Source organism: Cucurbita moschata, unplaced genomic scaffold (genome assembly GCF_002738365.1).
Source record: "Cucurbita moschata cultivar Rifu unplaced genomic scaffold, Cmos_1.0 Cmo_Scf00022, whole genome shotgun sequence".
NCBI classification, from domain to species: Eukaryota; Viridiplantae; Streptophyta; class Magnoliopsida; order Cucurbitales; family Cucurbitaceae; genus Cucurbita; species Cucurbita moschata.
The window spans coordinates 3,502,787-3,516,318 of record NW_019268538.1 but is presented as its reverse complement, the minus strand read 5'-3'; the positions used below and the strand labels follow the sequence as shown (position 1 = coordinate 3,516,318).

Genomic DNA, 13,532 nt, shown 5'->3' with positions numbered 1-13,532 from the left:
AGCAACGCGCGTCACTGTCTGGAGGAACGTCGAGTACACGACAAAAGAGCAACAGCTGTGAAGTAGACCCCACCCACTACTTGCCGCCACCTCCACCACCCACCATATTATTTTTTTATTTATTTATTTATACTTCCACGCAATCGATGACATCGGACGGCTCAAAACTCACCACCGGAATATCAAAGCCGTCATTTTCAAAGCTTGGAAATACCCCCCCCCTCCCCAATAATTCTCACTATTACTCGTTGGACAAAACCTTATTATACCCGAAATTAATTACAAACATTATACATTTTATTCAACATCAAATATGTCTCAACTCTATTTACTTAATATTTTATCATCTTAACTATTTAAATTACACGATTTCTTAGTTTAACCAAAATTGAATTTCAATTTAGATCCCTCTTTACTTGCCCACCAAATTTAAAACTCATATCATTAATATATTTGAGGGAGACAAGTATTAAATTGGTTGACTACTACAAATGTCACCTTTTTTAAAAAATTATAACAAAATTTACTTAACCAATTGTGTGGCTTTTTTATTTATTTATTTTGTATATTTGAAATTAAATCAGATTCCCAGTAAGGGTACATATAGCTTTTTGTAATAAATAAAAGTAATTTTCAAATATTATAATATTATCATCCAATATATATGGACGAACCTTTACGGTATTTTCCCCTCTTTATTCTTTCATCTTTTTTAAAACAATTCTAAGCTTTTTCTTTCTTTCTACTTTTGGCTTCTTTCCCTTTTTACAATTTATTTGGTTTAATACTCTTATTATTATTATTATTATTATTTTCAATTATTTTTTCAATCAATATAATCTTTTTTTGTTCATTCAATCCCAACCAAAAAGTAGACACCAAAATTAAAATTAAAAGTAATGTTTGTGAAGGTTAATATAAAAGAATAAAAAAAATAAATTATTATGACGAAAATGTTGGAGGTTGGTCGAATTTAAATTTGGGTTCCTAAAGTCAAAGCCGTAGCACGCGTTCCTAATCTAAAATATTTTTAAAAGCAAAGCCGTATCACCCGATCTCAAATTAATTGAATCGTCACTAAAACGATATAAAATCATTTGAATGTAATAAAATATAAATATATATATCTTAGAAATATTTAATTATTCGTTTCACTTTTTTTTTTCTCTAACATGACCCGTCACCATTATTCGTTTAATTAGTATAATTCGATGTATTTAATAATAAAATTTATTTTTTTTCAACTTTGTGTTATATATCCAAATTTATCAATAAAACAACAATTTAACGGCATGTTTTGTAAATTGGGACATATATATATTTTTTAAAACCTAGACTTAATTTGATAATTTTTCAAATATTTAAGAGGAAAGAATATTAACAAAAAAAAAAAAAAATTATATATGTATTATTTAAAAGAAAACATCACAACTAACATATCCCATCCGATTTGCCCAATTGATACTCCATCACACCATCACAAAAATATATAAAATAAAACAAAATAAAGAGCAGGGGATGGGATGGGAGTTGATCCAACGGCCACGATGATCCCATGAAATGAAGACACCCGAAAATTCGGTTGTTGAAGGAGGTGGGGTCCACCCTCCGATACCAACTTGGCGCGTAAACGCCCCAACAGGAGTTGGTATGGGGTCATTTTGTGTGTAACCAACCGCTTCCTTAATTCTTAATTTTCCAAAAACCATATTATATATACATAATAAATAAAAATACATTTATTTTATTAAAAATAAAAACGCGGAAAATGGAGAAAAAAAAGTATAAAGTAAAGAGCTTGAAGCATGCACAACCGTGACAGCTCAACTCTCACCCTTATTTTCCTTAAATCATACTTAAATTTCCATTTATTTTTCTTTACCTATTATTCCATATTATTTATTCAAATATATATATAAATTCTCCAATTATCATCATATTTATTGAATTTAAAAACAAATTATCCATAAAAAGACGTCTCATTATAAGTTAAGATAAAAAAAAAAAAGCATACAAAACAAATATGATTTTTTAATATTTATGTGGGAGAAAAAACATGTGTTATTATGCAATTGGTTTGGCAATTTTTAGGTGTTTTCTTTTGAATATCTGATCTTCCCGAAACCGAACCTAATTAATTAATCAAAATCCAAAAAAAAAAAAAAAAAAAAAAAAAAAAAAAGAAATTAAAGAACCAAACTCAAAAAAGAAAAAAAGGAATTGAAATGTGTCAGGGTGCGGGCAGCTTTATCTTTTTTTTTTTTAATTTTTTATTTATTTATAATTTAAATTGAAATATTTGGTTCCATCTCCCTTTCTTAGTAATGATTCCGTAGCCCCTCTTTTTATGAATCCCCCCTTTGGTCTCTAATACAAAACAAATTCTCTCTCCCTCTTCTTCTTCTTCTTCTTCTTCTTTCTTTCTTCTTTTTTCTCTGTTTGTAAATTTTTCTGAAATTCTCAGAAGTGGTGCAGAAAGTTTCGTGTCTCGGATCCCTATATACCTCCTTCACTCTCTCCTTCCTACAAAACTCTCCCTTCTCCATCACCATTTTCAATCACAAAACCCTTTTTCTTCTTCTTCTTCTTCTTCTTCAATCAAAACACCCTCACCTCTTCTTCCTTCCGTCCTTCTCTCTTTCCAGTTTCAAATGCAAGAACCTGGGTTGGGAATGATGACTGCTGCTGCTGCTGCTGCCGCCGCCGCCTCTACTGCTGCCTTAAGCGGCGACGTTTCCATCTCCGGCGACAACGCCCAACTCAAGGCTGAGATTGCTACTCATCCGCTCTATGAGCAGCTTTTAGCCGCACATGTTGCTTGTCTTCGTGTTGCTACTCCGATTGACCAGCTTCCAATCATCGACGCTCAGTTGGCTCAATCGCACCACGTTTTGCGATCTTATGCCTCTCAGCAGCATCACCAACATGCCCATTCCTTATCGCCTCACGAGCGCCAAGAACTCGACAATTTCCTTGTCAGTTTTTTCACTTTTTGTTTAACTTAAATATTGGTTGAGTTTGGTTTCATTTTGTGATGCTTTTCTTTTTTCTTCAGGCGCAGTATATGATCGTTTTGTGCTCTTTTAAAGACCAGCTTCAGCAACATGTGAGGGTTCACGCAGTGGAAGCTGTTATGGCATGCCGTGAAATTGAAAATACTCTACAAGCTCTTACAGGTATCTCACGTCAATTCCTCCAAAACACACCCATGATTTTGTTTCCAACTTTGAATGTGAAAACCTTGACATAGAACAGTATGCATGATGTTTATTGATCTAAAAAAAATTGATCCATTCGGAGAGATAGGAAAACAACATAAAGAGGAGTATCAAGTAGTTGAGGTATATGGAGATCGGAGGTCGAAATCACTGCACCATATCAAACTAAAAAAAAGGCAAAAAGGGAGTAATTTAAAAGGGCATGGGGTTTGGAGTTGAAGGCAGGCATGGAAGTGGGTGCAAAAGGGCCTACTTCTGAATACCAAGATTGTAGTTGGGAAAAGGATTGGTCTGTTGGGTTCGGTGAGGGTACCACCAATATGGGACACCAACCGATGCTTGCTTGCCCTCCCAATACTTGTTCCACTCTAAACAACAATAATATTCCTCTTATTATTATATAGTTATTCATCTTTTTGCTTTCCAAGGATGGATAATACATGAACCTAAGCTCCTCCATTTCCTCTATATTTAACCTATATGATGACATTACCTTAATCACCAACCGATCATTGTCATTCAAGCTTGCATAATATTTCTGAGGATAAGAAACTTTTGAAAAAGAAGACAAATCTTTTTAGTTATATGATTAACAAACCATCTGGTGATTGGGGGGTTAAAGAAATTAGGCAGACAGACATATTATAATAAAGTAATCTGTTGCTTATTGATTGGTTTGCCAGTTTTAGAGCTGCCCACCTACAACCACACTGGTCCCTACATTCTCAATTTCTAAACCAGCATGGAGTTCATGATCAGTTATATTCTGCTTTCTGTGTCTCTCTTTTGAACCCTAGCATTTGTAGAATGCACAGAAACTATTCATTACTGTGCCTGCCAATGGCCGCTGCTGAGCACCTAAGGGGCTGTGGTGTAGGGTCTTGTGTGCAAAGATAAACTTTTATTTACAAGGACCCTAGGCCGCCTAAAGAACCTTGGAGACTCATCCTGACAGCCCTTAACAAAACTAAATGCCTGCACTTTATGCAGCTTTTTTGGTCTACTAAATTTGGATCCGTTAAAAGAGAATAACACTGCATAACAATGGGTAAGCAAGTCAAACAAGTTATTATCATCATTCAAAATGTTTAGATATTAGTGTCTTTTTTTAAATGGAGATTCAAATTCTCTCTTTCTTGTCTGTAATCTACTATACAAGAAACTTAAAAATGCTTTGTTTAATTTAATCTCTGCTGGGTTTTTCTTTTACTGTAAAGTCTTTCATTATCCATCTTTTGCTCGTTGTAGTAGCGTGCATATTAATATCTAAAATTGTCATCTTATTCAAGAAATTGGGGTGGTTTTGAATTGTCACGCCCTCGATTTAACATGACCAATAATGTGTGGCTTTTAATGTCAATTCCAGTCTTGTGGGGGAAGAGGTTGTTAAAAATATAATGACATCCTTTAAGCACAGTTAGTTGTAGGATGGAACCTTAATTATTGGCACCGTCAAAGTAGTTTATATCTTTTGCTTTTGTTGAACATTTGATGCATTTCCCATTACCAAACATGGAAAGATGTGCTAATTTACCAACTTTGTATGCTAATTTAACATGGCGTTTAGGAGTGAGCCTTGGTGAAGGAAGCGGTGCAACGATGTCAGACGACGATGACGACGTTCCCATGGAGTTTTCGCTTGATCAATCTGGTGGTGATGCACACGACATGATGGGGTTTGGACCGCTGCTTCCAACCGAATCGGAAAGGTCGTTGATGGAGAGGGTTCGACAAGAATTGAAGATTGAGCTAAAACAGGTCCCTTTTATATGGTCTTGCAAATGAAGGGATGGTTTGTTTGGGATTTAGAAGGGGTCAAGAACGTGATGGTATTTTGGTTGCAGGGATTCAAGTCAAGAATTGAGGACGTGAGAGAGGAGATACTGAGAAAAAGAAGGGCAGGGAAGTTGCCTGGTGATACAACCACAGTATTGAAGAACTGGTGGCAGCAGCATTCCAAGTGGCCATACCCAACGGTAAGGAAAAAACCAAACCCAACCATTTCATTTGGAAACAAAGAGTTTTGAAGTTGGAATCTCTACAACATCTCGTCTTTCCTTTGCGATTGCAGGAAGACGACAAGGCGAAGCTGGTGGAGGAGACGGGGTTGCAGCTGAAACAAATAAACAATTGGTTCATCAACCAAAGGAAGAGAAACTGGCACAGCAACTCTCAATCAGTAACATCCCTGAAGTCAAAGCGCAAGAGATAAGGAAATCATATGATATGTTGTATTGTAGGTTTGGCAAAAGTATGGTCTGACAGAAAATGATGGGATTAGGTTACTGTAAAATGAGGTTAGAGAGATTATTAAGGATTGTGACACAGATTGGATTGGCTTAACATGTTGTCTTTTTTAAAGGTTGTAAATTGTTGCCTTTTTAACACATCCATTTTTACATTTCTTCAGCTTTCATTTTTTGGATTTTCTCCCATATTATCCATAATTAATTTTATGAAATCAGGTATTGTTCTTATGTCATAAATGTTAATTATACGAATCTCATCATTTCTAGGTTAAAAGATTAAATATACTCACTTATATACTCTTTTCTCTTATTATATAATACACTAATCTCTCACTTTAAATTTATTTTAGTTTTTTTTTTTTTTTTAATGGAAAATCAAAACAATATCTTTTAAATTTTAATAATGTTTTCTTCACTTAAAAAAAAAAAAAATCGTATTCGTAATTTAGGCATAAAAGTAATACTCTGGCTAAATTGAAATAATTTTCTTCAGATTAATTAGAATGTGAAAAGACAGAGACACCCTTTTGTTTTGTTCAGATTAATAAGGCACGTGTATGACACGGCATGCGTGGGCTGTAAGGGCCCAATTATGGGCTCCCGAGGCTGTGATGGGCCTCACATCCAGAAAATGGTCCATTCCTCGTAAATTCACGTTTGTCACCCTTTTTACTAAATATTTTGGATAATCAAACCCAAGATTTAACACAAATTTAAAACAACAAATAAATAAACATTCAAATTTTCTAAAACTTCAAAATGAAAAATACTTCAATTTTCCTATTATAAATTTTTAAGTTTGAATTTGGAAAAAACGAAAATTGATTTAAAAATTATTAATCAAATAGTTGTCTAAAAATTAATTTCTATTTAAACTTTTTTCACAAATATAAAATTTGGGATAGGTGTCTTGGAAACAAGAATGGAATATAATCCAATCATTAATCAAGACGCTACCTCGTCACTGCCACGCTGTGCATCGTGCATCTATTTACCAACACCGACAAAGCCCAATTTACTCCACCTTTTATTTTATTTTATTTTTTCTTTCAAAAACAAAATTATAATTTTAAGAAATTATTAGATTTTGATTAGAGACAAAAAGAAATTATTATTATTTTTTGTTGTAATAAATGGAGTGACACAAATTTAAAAATTAGGTAACCTTAAAAAAAAAAAAAAAAAAAACACGGACTATTCTGTAGGTTTTGTTCTGTCTGAAAAGAAAAAAAGCTGAAAAGGTTTGGAATTGTTTCAGATCGAGGAACAAACTTGTAACTTTAAGGAGAGAGGTTGCTTGAATTTTGATTTGGCAGTTAAATTTTGGAATCGGAAATTTCTTTTTATAATTCATAAAATTCACGCCCCACGTTAATTCACCCTGAAACCGAAACCGAAATATTAGTTTTTAATTCGCACAAAAATGTGTGTGTGTTTTGAGTGGGTTTTCTGTGTTATATAAATCTTCAGGATTCAGATTGAAGAAGTGGTTCAATTCTCCCATTTCCTCGGAATCTCTGCTTCCTTCTTCCTTCTTCCTTCTCTTCTTCTGCCATGGGTATTCTCGCTGACAGTGGCTCAGGTCCTCTCAAGTTCTTGATTTACGGCCGGACCGGCTGGATTGGCGGTTTGCTTGGCCAGCTCTGTCAACAACAGGGGATCGATTTCGTGTATGGTTCCGGCCGCCTCGAGAACCGCACCTCCCTCGAGGCCGACATCGCCGCCGTCAAGCCCACCCATGTCTTCAACGCCGCCGGCGTCACCGGCCGCCCGAACGTCGACTGGTGCGAATCGCATAAGGTTGAGACCATTAGAACCAATGTGGTCGGAACCTTGAACTTGGCCGATGTGTGCCGCGAGAGAGGGTTGATCTTAATTAACTACGCCACTGGCTGCATTTTCGAGTACGATTCGGCGCATCCTCTCAATTCGGGGATTGGATTCAAGGAGGATGAAATCCCTAATTTCATTGGGTCCTTTTATTCCAAGACTAAAGCCATGGTGAGCCCTAGATTTTGACTGCTTCATTCTTGTTTGATTATTCACTGATTTTGATTCTGTATGATTCTTAGATGCGTTGTGAAATTTGAGTGTGGATCTATGATTACAGAGTGAACGGCTCTGTTTAGAGAAATCATAACTGAAATCAGCCATGTATGATTGTTCTTGGGGTGGAGTTTGTGAATGCTCTTTAGATCTGGATTATTGTCATTAGAATGTCTTGAATTTCTGATCATTGATTTCTATTCGATGAGAATGCATCAAATATATTCTTTGAATCTGATGGGCGGATTCTACTTTCATGTTACTTTCACATTTGGGGGATTAAAAGGTGGAGGATCTGCTGAAGAACTACGAGAATGTGTGCACATTGCGCGTTAGGATGCCGATATCCTCCGACTTATCGAACCCTCGCAACTTCATCACAAAGATAACTAGATATGAGAAGGTGGTCGACATCCCGAACTCGATGACGATCTTGGATGAACTCCTGCCGATATCGATCGAAATGGCAAAAAGAAATCTCACAGGAATATGGAATTTCACGAATCCAGGAGTGGTGAGCCACAATGAGATCTTGGAGATGTACAAGCAATTCATCGACCCCAATTTGACATGGAAGAACTTCAGCCTGGAGGAGCAAGCCAAAGTGATCGTAGCTCCTCGGAGCAACAACGAGATGGATGCGACCAAGTTGAAGACCGAATTCCCGGAGCTGTTGTCCATCAAGGACTCCCTGGTCAAGCATGTCTTCAAGCCAAACCAGAAAACTTCTGCAGCTTAGAATCAATCAATCAATCAATCTCTCTATGTATCTTTCATTTGGCATTTGGGTTCTTGAATTTCAAATATTTTCCGTGTAGGTTCCCATAGGAGGTAGACCCTTAAATTATGATCCATTTTTGAATCCCATATCTACTAGTTTTTTTGTTTGTTTGTTTGATGGTAACACAATGTTGAATAAAAGTAGAGTGAAAGAAGAAGATGTAGCATTTGTGTTGGTGCTTTATGAGATATGATTTCAGTTTATCTTTAATCAAGGTATCAATGTTCTTAATATTACATCAACTTTTAACTATTTAAAGCTCTTATTCTATTATTATGTTACCAATTTTAATTGCGTTTTATTCTTCTCCTTTGTAAATCTATTAATCGAGAAATTAATATTTAACAACATAATCTTATGTTAATTTAAAAATAAATTAAATAATACTATCTTAATAAATGAGTGAAGTTTGAAGATAAATATTGTTGTAATTCAGTAAATTTGAAGATGAACTTGAATTTGAATTTCACTGAAAAGAATTGATTGAGTTCAGAAATAGAATGAAATTTCAAACTTCAATTGTGTTTTGATTAAGAGCCATATATCTCCATCTCTCCTTCTCCACAAAATCTGCATCCAGAAACCTGGAAACAAAAGCCCAAAGCCTGTAAACATCTTCAAAATTCGTCAAAAATCCAACGCCCGCCGTCACCACTGAGATCCAACAATGTCGTTTCTCGCTTCTATCCGTTCTTTCACCTTCCACCACTCTCTCTTTTCTCATTTCAAACTCCTCCTCGTTCTTATCCGAGAAACTTGTGTGCTTCAGAAATCCATTGCTCAACGATATGTTGTTCCTATCGGCTAGTTTCTGAACCATACTTGGATCCACCTTTTCCCCTTTCCAATCGAATACGTTGAATGCGACGGCCGGTCCTCGGTTGATTTGGATTTTCGGGCCGTAGATTCTCACTAGCCCTTGCCTAAACCCTTCTTCCGCATTTGGGTGTTGGAGGTTCGTCAATGCATTTGTGAGCCAATTGATCAGGTACCTTCCCCTAATGCTTATTAATCTTAGACCTACTGAATCTGCGTGGTCCAACCCTCTGCAGTTTATTTCCATTTCTGTGTTTGTTGATCGAGCCGATTCGAAGGGCGTCCCTATTTCGACGATTCCTGTAATTGAGAGTTCTTCCTCTTCAATTTCAGCGTCCTCTCGGATTTTAGGTAAATTTGACGACTCTGGTATAGCGAGATTTTGATTTTGTAGGCCGGGTTTTGAGATTTGTTCAGTTTTGATCTCTGTACTCTCTGGTTCTTCTGGAAATGGGAATTGTGGTGATGTTGAGATAAGGCTTATAACGCCGATACTCGAAGTTGAAGTAACTAAACTCTCTATGAATGAAACATTGGATTTCTTGATGAACAAACAGCCAAATCCTGATGGGTTTTCGCCGAAAATTTTGTAGAAAGAAGAAATTAGAAATTCGGGCTTGAACAGAGAGAGGCCTAAAGTTTCCATGTCCTTTGCTCCGAGTGCACATGTATCTAGGCAGACATCCCAGTCATTTTCCCGAGCTATGTTCAGCCATTGATATGAATATGGAGTTCCTGTTAATCTTGACTGAAGTGGAAAAACAAATAGCCCCCTTTTCGTCTTCCTCTTCTTCTTTCGTTTACTCACGATTAGTCTTCTTAATTTTCCAGTGGCGAGGGTTAGATTTGGCCATAAGAACTCAGCTGAGCTGATTCTAGCTCCTTTCTTCTTGGAGCTTTCTACCATCAATTCAACTGCCTCGCTCTTGTGATCATAAACTGTGACCAAATTTCTATTGTACTGAAAAGGGTAAGTGTCTGCCAGAAGTTTGAAGGCTGATGATTGATTGGCTGTGAATACCATAGCGTAATCATCTTCTGATAAATTCATAAACCTCATGATTCTACTTCTGATTCTGGACTCAAATTCTGATTCTTGACCACAATTCCCCACCTGGGTATTTGGTTTCGCTGATCTATGGGAGATGTTGAAGAATGGCGATCCCGGGGAATGCAGAAACGGAGGAGGGGAACCTGATGGAGAAGAAGAATATGCAGCAGCTGTAGCCATTGGGAAACTTTGCTGTTGAGCATAGGAAAAGAGACACTGGCCATTGTAGTCTAGACAGACATGTTTGGAGAGAGCAAGATGATTGTATTCATCAGCTCGGATTTGATCGATCTGTTGTGTGTCCGGGTACAGAGGGTATGCTCTAACAAAGTAAGTAAACGCATCGTTTAGAGAAGGAATTGATTCGTGGTTGGAGAAGCGAGCATTCGGGTGAAGAGACGTCTGTGTTGCTCCATGAAAGTTGTATGCAGGAGTTGAAGCTAATGGCAGGGAAGAATCAGGAAGACCAAGAAACAGAGGTCGACAGCAGCCTCGAAGGCAGGCCTTCGAGGCCTCTCTAATACAAGGAGATTGCATATTCTGAAGTTTGATCTGCTTGGAACATAGATAAAAGGAAGCGAACTTTTTGGTCAAATAATTTAATTGTCACAACCACCTTCTGATGCAGACCAAACTACCTATCTCATTAATATGGAATATCAAAATTCAAACAAAGAAATCGTTGGATTTGTGGCTGTGGTTGTCGACATTGATGTAGAAGAAGATGGAATCTTGTCGAAACACAAGATGACAAGCAGAAGAAGGTAAGTTGGAAAGCTTGGTGATGGATGGCTCTTTCATGGTGGGCTCAAGAATTCGCTTCTTTTCAAATATCAGTATGGAAATGGGAATTCATATTATGAATGGGATTTTGGAAAAATATCAGAGGGAGAACAAGAAGAATGGTCAATTTCAAATTCTTATGTTATCAACGCGTTCATTGAACGACGTGTCGTATTCGTTAAGTTGTTTGATTATCACATCACAAGCTTGAACAGAACATAAAAGACACAAATTATAGCTTCTTTTTCTTAGACTTTGGACAATATGATGATATATCCTCAACCTTTTTGACCAACGAAAAGTCTAAGATATTTGTATGGAATTATTGCCTTTCTATATCAATTTCAAGCTAATTTCAATTTTTTTTTTTTTTTTTTTTAGGGCAACTAGTAGTTATATCATTTGTGTTGGACCTTCGTCGACCTTCTGGAATAGTGTCATACCATGATATGAAATGTCAAAAGCCTCTTTGTAGTTCGTGTTCGTAATAAATACGATTAGGGGTGCAGTTGTAAAGAGGGTCCATGTTCATCCCTAGAAGACAGGGCACCATCCCATCCCATCCCATTCCAGCAATAACTCACTCACTGCCATCAATATACATTTTGGTGTTCAAACGTGGAGGGAAAGAGAAACACGTAACAATATCAGACAGTAATCGTTAGTGTTAAAAAGAGCATCAGAGGGATATAGATATCAACTCTTGTCTTGTGCCGCCAAGCCAACGCCTAGTGCTCAAGGAACAACAACACGACAACAGACACACCTCATTGACGTTCTAGTAATTCTTCTCATCTCTATCGACTAGTTTTTGATCTTCAAATCTTTAAGTCCCCAAATTGATAGGTTTATTGAATTTGTTAGAAGGGTCATTCTCGCTCATAAAAAGTATAGGAAGTGTTCCGTATATGATGTTTGCCCTAGGAAATATGATGCATTTATTAGACATTTTGATAGGACACGGTGTGTCTCGACATTACCTCATCCCAATAAAGAAAGTTGTGGACAAGGGCGAATAGAGTCGAGATACTTGAACGCAAATCTTTGAATGTGCAAATAGTAAAGAAATTTGAGAAAAGGAAAAGGTACTCGTATTGGTACCTGCTACAACTGCTGAACAAGAGAAGTTCCAAAGAAGAAGAGTGCTGGATTGAAGGTAGTTTGGGGGTTGGAGGAAGAAGGCAGTTGATGTTTTGATGGATAAACAAGCTGAAAGCAAAGCAAAACCAGACGAAGGGCAACTCTCCTTTGGCAGGACATGAGAGAAAGAGAGATCAATGCCTGCCTGCCAAATGAGAGAAGCCCTTCCTCTAGTTGGCTTAGTAGTATTACCTAACAATAACAACAATAATAATAATGTAAAAAGCATATGCAGCGCCACGACTGAGTGAGGTTTTTATAGGGAAACTCAAAAACAATATTGGATCATCAGCATATGCCATTGGATATCCTTTTCTTTCCCCACGCATTATTCCCTTTCCTTTCATCAATATACATTTGAGCTTCCCTTTTCTCTTCCACATAACAACAGAACACCTTTTACAGATTCTTCATCTGCTGCTCTTCACCCTAATGATTTCGACCCATCATCCTTCTCAACTCCCTCTCCCTCTCCCTCTCCCTCTCCCTCTCCCACAGCAAAAATAATAAAGACAATGAAGGGAAGGGGAAAAGAGGGAGTCGTGGGAGAAGATGCCATATTCCTTACTTCACAACTAAAAATGGATATCCTACGTCATATTCCTCTCCCTCTTCTTTCTTCTCTAAATTATCATTTTTCTCCAAACTTGAAAACTATCTTATTTTGCTTCTAAAAATGCTTTGGGTATTATCAAACAGATTTGTTATTTAAGTTCATTTTTATGTTTATAATTAGACCACTCTCAAAATACACCTTGAAGGGTATGCTTCTATAAATTTACCTCCATTATTATTACTTAATGTGATGGGATTTAGTGGGAGGTGATATGAATATTAGCTACTTGGATTCCACATATTTTTTGGAAATAATATAATCAAAGGAAACGGAAAGAGATTACTTCATATAAGTTTTCTTAAATTGGTTATTTAGTTAATTTGAGTCTTTGCTCTTTTATTACTAATATATGACTACTTTTTAAATGTAAGTCTAATAAAAATACATTTTTTTAGTTCAATAATATTTGAAGATTGAAGATTCGAGTTTGACATATACTCCGTTTATGATGATTAAACATATGACAGAAGTGTGAGGGTCGGTTTTCCAGGAGAATCATGAAAAGTGGAGCCATCAACAACCCATAAAGAATCCACTTCTAAAACCCTATATTCGGACCGTGCCCACCTGGCAGCCCCGTGGTAAAACCTTATACTTGAAAGCATTTTTTTAATCTGAAAAAAAAAAAAAAAAAAAAAGGAAAAGTGGTTCCAACAAAATATTGATCATATCCATCTAATTCTTCGATCCCCACGATTCAATTGTGCGATGTTGCATTAATTCACGAATGTAACACTTGTTTATGTAAATAAAACCATGCAATCTTTTAAACCAACTACAAATTTTCAGTAGTACAAGTACAATTCAGCAGAAAGACTGTCCCTCCCTTGCA

General features: G+C 36.5%; 3 protein-coding genes across 4 annotated transcripts; 2 read left to right on the top strand and 1 right to left on the bottom strand.

Moving 5' to 3' along the window:
• The first annotated feature begins 2,335 nt into the window (after positions 1-2,335).
• Positions 2,336-8,528, top strand: LOC111459670 (bifunctional dTDP-4-dehydrorhamnose 3,5-epimerase/dTDP-4-dehydrorhamnose reductase-like). 2 transcript variants are annotated; one of them, XM_023102683.1, is made up of 3 exons: positions 2,336-2,597; positions 7,004-7,468; positions 7,800-8,528. In XM_023102683.1, the coding sequence occupies exons 2-3, from the start codon at positions 7,022-7,024 to the stop codon at positions 8,250-8,252; spliced, it is 900 nt and encodes a 299-aa protein (XP_022958451.1). In that variant the 5' UTR covers positions 2,336-2,597; positions 7,004-7,021; the 3' UTR covers positions 8,253-8,528. The 2 variants fall into 2 exon arrangements, with proteins under 2 accessions (XP_022958451.1, XP_022958450.1); XM_023102682.1 differs by lacking the exon at positions 2,336-2,597 and having other exon boundaries at positions 6,705-7,468.
• On the top strand, positions 2,593-5,619 carry LOC111459669 (homeobox protein knotted-1-like 7). Its single transcript, XM_023102681.1, has 5 exons — positions 2,593-2,975; positions 3,056-3,176; positions 4,786-4,976; positions 5,063-5,194; positions 5,290-5,619. The coding sequence occupies exons 1-5, from the start codon at positions 2,652-2,654 to the stop codon at positions 5,428-5,430; spliced, it is 909 nt and encodes a 302-aa protein (XP_022958449.1). The 5' UTR covers positions 2,593-2,651; the 3' UTR covers positions 5,431-5,619.
• Positions 8,529-8,738: 210 nt separating the features above from the next.
• LOC111459666 (molybdenum cofactor sulfurase 2-like) lies at positions 8,739-12,731 on the bottom strand. Its single transcript, XM_023102677.1, has 3 exons — positions 12,599-12,731; positions 12,046-12,543; positions 8,739-10,713 (listed from the first exon to the last, which is right to left on the bottom strand). The coding sequence occupies exon 3, from the start codon at positions 10,696-10,698 to the stop codon at positions 8,803-8,805; it is 1,896 nt and encodes a 631-aa protein (XP_022958445.1). The 5' UTR covers positions 10,699-10,713; positions 12,046-12,543; positions 12,599-12,731; the 3' UTR covers positions 8,739-8,802.
• Between the last annotated feature and the right edge of the window lie 801 nt (positions 12,732-13,532).

Bases quoted from the DNA above. Each gene is read 5' to 3' on its own strand.
- LOC111459669 (XM_023102681.1), top strand. From the start codon at position 2,652: ATGCAAGAACCTGGGTTGGGAATGATGACTGCTGCTGCTGCTGCTGCC. The intron at 2,976-3,055 runs GTCAGTTTTTTC...TTTTTTCTTCAG, and splicing joins AAGAACTCGACAATTTCCTT to GCGCAGTATATGATCGTTTT. The intron at 3,177-4,785 runs GTATCTCACGTC...CATGGCGTTTAG, and splicing joins TACTCTACAAGCTCTTACAG to GAGTGAGCCTTGGTGAAGGA.
- LOC111459670 (XM_023102683.1), top strand. From the start codon at position 7,022: ATGGGTATTCTCGCTGACAGTGGCTCAGGTCCTCTCAAGTTCTTGATT. The intron at 7,469-7,799 runs GTGAGCCCTAGA...GGGGATTAAAAG, and splicing joins ATTCCAAGACTAAAGCCATG to GTGGAGGATCTGCTGAAGAA.
- LOC111459666 (XM_023102677.1), bottom strand. From the start codon at position 10,698: ATGCAATCTCCTTGTATTAGAGAGGCCTCGAAGGCCTGCCTTCGAGGC.